The sequence below is a fragment of the Oncorhynchus keta genome, unplaced genomic scaffold (genome assembly GCF_023373465.1).
Source record: "Oncorhynchus keta strain PuntledgeMale-10-30-2019 unplaced genomic scaffold, Oket_V2 Un_contig_4218_pilon_pilon, whole genome shotgun sequence".
In the NCBI taxonomy this organism is placed as follows: Eukaryota; Metazoa; Chordata; class Actinopteri; order Salmoniformes; family Salmonidae; genus Oncorhynchus; species Oncorhynchus keta.
In genome coordinates, this window is record NW_026287649.1 from 92284 (window position 1) to 97482 (window position 5199).

At 37.9% G+C, this 5199-nt stretch overlaps 1 protein-coding gene across 1 annotated transcript; it reads right to left on the reverse strand.

Moving 5' to 3' along the window:
• Positions 1-1108: 1108 nt before the first annotated feature.
• On the reverse strand, positions 1109-2028 carry LOC127924525 (ADP-ribose glycohydrolase OARD1-like). Its single transcript, XM_052509229.1, is given in 2 exon segments — positions 1109-1741; positions 1743-2028. Coding segments are annotated over 2 exon segments (561 nt in total). The 5' UTR covers positions 1776-2028; the 3' UTR covers positions 1109-1213.
• Between the last annotated feature and the right edge of the window lie 3171 nt (positions 2029-5199).

Below are 5199 nucleotides of genomic sequence, written 5' to 3' on the forward strand. Positions count from 1 at the left end.
TGTCTCTATTATACTATGACAGACCAGGTACATCTACTGTCTCTATTATATTATGACAGACCAGATAGATCTACTGTCTCTATTGTATTATGACAGACCAGCTAGATCTACTGTTTCTATTATAATATGACAGACCAGGTACATCTACTGTCTCTATTATAATATGACAGACCAGCTAGATCTACTGTCTCTATTATGTTATGACAGACCAAGTAGATATACTTTCTCTATTATATTATGACAGACCTGCTAGATCTACTGTCCCTATTATATTATGACCAGACCAGCTAGATCTACTGTCTCTATGTCTCTATTGTACTATGACAGACCAGCTAGATCTACTGTCTCTATTATACTATGACAGACCAGGTAGATCTACTGTCTCTATTATACTATGACAGACCAGGTAGATCTACTGTCTCTATTATATTATGACAGACCAGCTAGATCTACTGTCTCTATTATATTATGACAGACCAGTAGATACACTGTCTCTATTATATTATGACAGACCAGCTAGATCTACTGTCCTATTATATTATGACAGACCAGATAGATCTACTGTCTCTATTGTATTATGACAGACCAAGTAGATATACTTTCTCTATTATATTATGACAGACCAGCTAGATCTACTGTGTCTATTATTTGATGACAGACCAGCTAGATCTACTGTCTCTATTATATTATGACAGACCAGCTAGATCTACTGTCTCTATTATATTATGACAGACCTGGTTGATACACTGTCTCTATTATATTATGACAGACCAGCTAGATCTACTGTCTCTATTGTGCTATGACAGACCAGCTAGATCTACTGTCTCTATTATACTATGACAGAGCAGGTAGATCTACTATATAATATAATAATAATAAATGCCATTTAGCGGACGCTTTTATCCAAAGCGACTTACAGTCATGTGTGCATACATTCTACGTATGGGTGGTCCCGGGAAATGAACCACTACCCTGGCGTTACAAGCGCCATGCTCTACCAACTGAGCTACAGAAGGACCACATTATAGGACAGTAATTAAAGTGCAAAATATGAACATGCAATTTCATAGAACAATTAAAACAGGAGTAAAGAAGAGATGAAGAGGGGTATGATTTCAAGGAAAAGTGTGTTTATTCTCTTTCAAAAGTACAGCCTAGAGCAAATGTGTACAGGTGCATACCAGTATGCTGATATGTTGTCTGTGAGTTTAACTTAATTTTGTTTTACAGAAAACATTATTGGAAACTTGGTTTCCCGTGGACTTGGTTTCCCTGTGGGTTTTACAGGGAGGGTGTACACAGTGATACTGATACTTGTGGGCTGGAATACCTTCTCAAGCATCTTTTCCACTTTGTCCCAGCTCAGTCGATCAAGGCCACAGCCAATGCGAGGCATTGATATTGCAGTTACTCCGTTTTTTAAGCAATGAGACCTCATGTCCTCAAGGCTCTGCCTCAGGCTGTCATAGGTGGGCTTTTTGCTGTACTTTTCCTTTGTTATCAGGTAGTACACAAAACGCTTGTGTCCTTTCAGTACAGCGCATTGTCCTGGCACCTTCTTCTGTTCCTTTAGCTCAGCCACTCCACCAAACTTCTTCTTGAACATAACTGCGATGCCAGCCCCCATGTGGCAGTCTTTGCTGATACAGTGGGCCAGGGCCTCATCTTCAGGACCGGAGAACAGGTCCCCCTTCACATGACGTAGGCGCCAGATGCCTTCTGCAGGCTTCAATTTGTCAATGAGAGCGCACTGGCTCCACAGATACAGTTGACATTACTTTGGCAGGTGATCTGTAGTCAACCAGGTGGGACGGATAGGCAATCAGTTTTGTTAATCAGACCGAGGGAAAGCAATGCTACTGCGAGCAAATGAAAGTGCATTGATCATTTAAAATTGCATTAGCTAGTTATATCACTAACGTTACAGTCACAGCTGGCTATGCAGTGCCTCCCTGACCCTAGCTTTAGCATCTACAGAGCCGGCACATTTGTCTGAAAATTGCACACGGTAACTAGCTAGCTGTGGTGCATTTGACCAAATATATCAATTTACTTAGCTAGTGTCGAAGTCGTTAAATTTCTCTGATCTACTGTCTCTATTATATTATGACAGACCAGATAGATCTACTGTCTCTATTGTATTATGACAGACCAGCTAGATCTACTGTTTCTATTATACTATGACAGACCAGGTAGATCTACTGTCTCTATTATAATATGACAGACCTGGTAGATACACTGTCTCTATTATATTATGACAGACCAGCTAGATCTACTGTCTCTATTGTACTATGACAGACCAGCTAGATCTACTGTCTCTATTATACTATGACAGAGCAGGTAGATCTACTGTCTCTATTATATTATGACATACCAGATAGATCTACTGTCTCTATTGTATTATGACAGACCAGCTAGATCTACTGTTTCTATTATACTATGACAGACCAGCTAGATCTACTGTCTCTATTATATTATGACAGACCAGCTAGATCTACTGTCCTATTATATTATGACAGACCAGCTAGATCTAATGTCTCTATGTCTCTATTGTACTATGACAGACCAGCTAGATCTACTGTCTCTATTATACTATGACAGACCAGGTAGATCTACTGTCTCTATTATATTATGACAGACCAGCTAGATCTACTGTCTCTGTTATATTATGACAGACCTGGTAGATACACTGTCTCTATTATATTATGACAGACCAGCTAGATCTACTGTCCCTATTATGTTATGACAGACCAGCTAGATCTACTGTCTCTATGTCTCTATTGTACTATGACAGACCAGCTAGATCTACTGTCTCTATTATACTATGACAGACCAGGTAGATCTACTGTCTCTATTATATTATGACAGACCAGATAGATCTACTGTCTCTATTGTATTATGACAGACCAGCTAGATCTACTGTTTCTATTATACTATGACAGACCAGGTAGATCTACTGTCTCTATTATAATATGACAGACCAGCTAGATCTACTGTCTCTATTATGTTATGACAGACCAAGTAGATATACTTTCTCTATTATATTATGACAGACCTGCTAGATCGACTGTCCCTATTATATTATGACCGACCAGCTAGATCTACTGTCTCTATTATACTATGACAGACCAGGTAGATCTACTGTCTCTATTATATTATGACAGACCAGCTAGATCTACTGTTTCTATTATACTATGACAGACCAGGTAGATCTACTGTCGCTATTATATTATGACAGACCAGCTAGATCTACTGTCTCTGTTATATTATGACAGACCTGGTAGATACACTGTCTCTATTATATTATGACAGACCAGCTAGATCTACTGTCCCTATTATATTATGACAGACCAGATAGATCTACTGTCTCTATTGTATTATGACAGACCAGCTAGGTCTACTGTTTCTATTATATTATGACAGACCAGCTAGATCTACTGTCTCTATTATATTATGACAGACCTGGTTGATACACTGTCTCTATTATATTATGACAGACCAGCTAGATCTACTGTGTCTATTATTTGATGACAGACCAGCTAGATCTACTGTTTCTATTATACTATGACAGACCAGCTAGATCTACTGTCTCTATTATATTATGACAGACCAGCTAGATCTACTGTCTCTATTATATTATGACAGACCTGGTAGATACACTGTCTCTATTATATTATGACAGACCAGCTAGATCTACTGTCTCTATTGTACTATGACAGACCAGCTAGATCTACTGTCTCTATTATACTATGACAGAGCAGGTAGATCTACTGTCTCTATTATATTATGACAGACCAGATAGATCTACTGTCTCTATTGTATTATGACAGACCAGCTAGATCTACTGTTTCTATTATACTATGACAGACCAGGTAGATCTACTGTCTCTATTATAATATGACAGACCAGCTAGATCTACTGTCTCTATTATATTATGACAGACCAAGTAGATATACTTTCTCTATTATATTATGACAGCCCAGCTAGATCTACTGTGTCTATTATTTGATGACAGACCAGCTAGATCTACTGTCTCTATTATTTTATGACAGACCAGATAGATCTACTGTCTCTATTATATTTTGACATGCCAGGTAGATCTACTGTCTCTGTTATATTATGACAGACCAGCTAGATCTACTGTCTCTGTTATATTATGACAGACCTGGTAGATACACTGTCACTAGTATATTATGAAAGACCAGCTAGATCTACTGTCTCTATTCTAATTTGACAGACCAGCTAGATCTACTGTCTCTATTATATTATGACAGACCAGCTAGATCTACTGTCTCTATTATATTATGACAGACCTGGTAGATACACTGTCTCTATTATATTATGACAGACCAGCTAGATCTACTGTCTCTATTGTATTATGACAGGCCAGCTAGATCTACTGTTTCTATTATACTATGACAGACCAGGTAGATCTACTGTCTCTATTATAATATGACAGACCAGCTAGATCTACTGTCTCTATTATATTATGACAGACCAGCTAGATCTACTGTCTCTATTATATTATGACAGACCTGGTTGATACACTGTCTCTATTATATTATGACAGACCAGCTAGATCTACTGTCTCTATTGTACTATGACAGACCAGCTAGATCTACTGTCTCTATTATACTATGACAGACCAGGTAGATCTACTGTCTCTATTATATTATGACAGACCAGATAGATCTACTGTCTCTATTGTATTATGACAGACCAGCTAGATCTACTGTTTCTATTATACTATGACAGACCAGGTAGATCTACTGTCTCTATTATAATATGACAGACCTGGTAGATACACTGTCTCTATTATATTATGACAGACCAGCTAGATCTACTGTCTCTATTGTACTATGACAGACCAGCTAGATCTACTGTCTCTATTATACTATGACAGAGCAGGTAGATCTACTGTCTCTATTATATTATGACAGACCTGGTAGATACACTGTCTCTATTATATTATGACAGACCAGCTAGATCTACTGTCTCTATTGTACTATGACAGACCAGCTAGATCTACTGTCTCTATTATACTATGACAGAGCAGGTAGATCTACTGTCTCTATTATATTATGACATACCAGATAGATCTACTGTCTCTATTGTATTATGACAGACCAGCTAGATCTACTGTTTCTATTATACTATGACAGACCAGCTAGATCTACTGTCTCTATTATATTATGACAG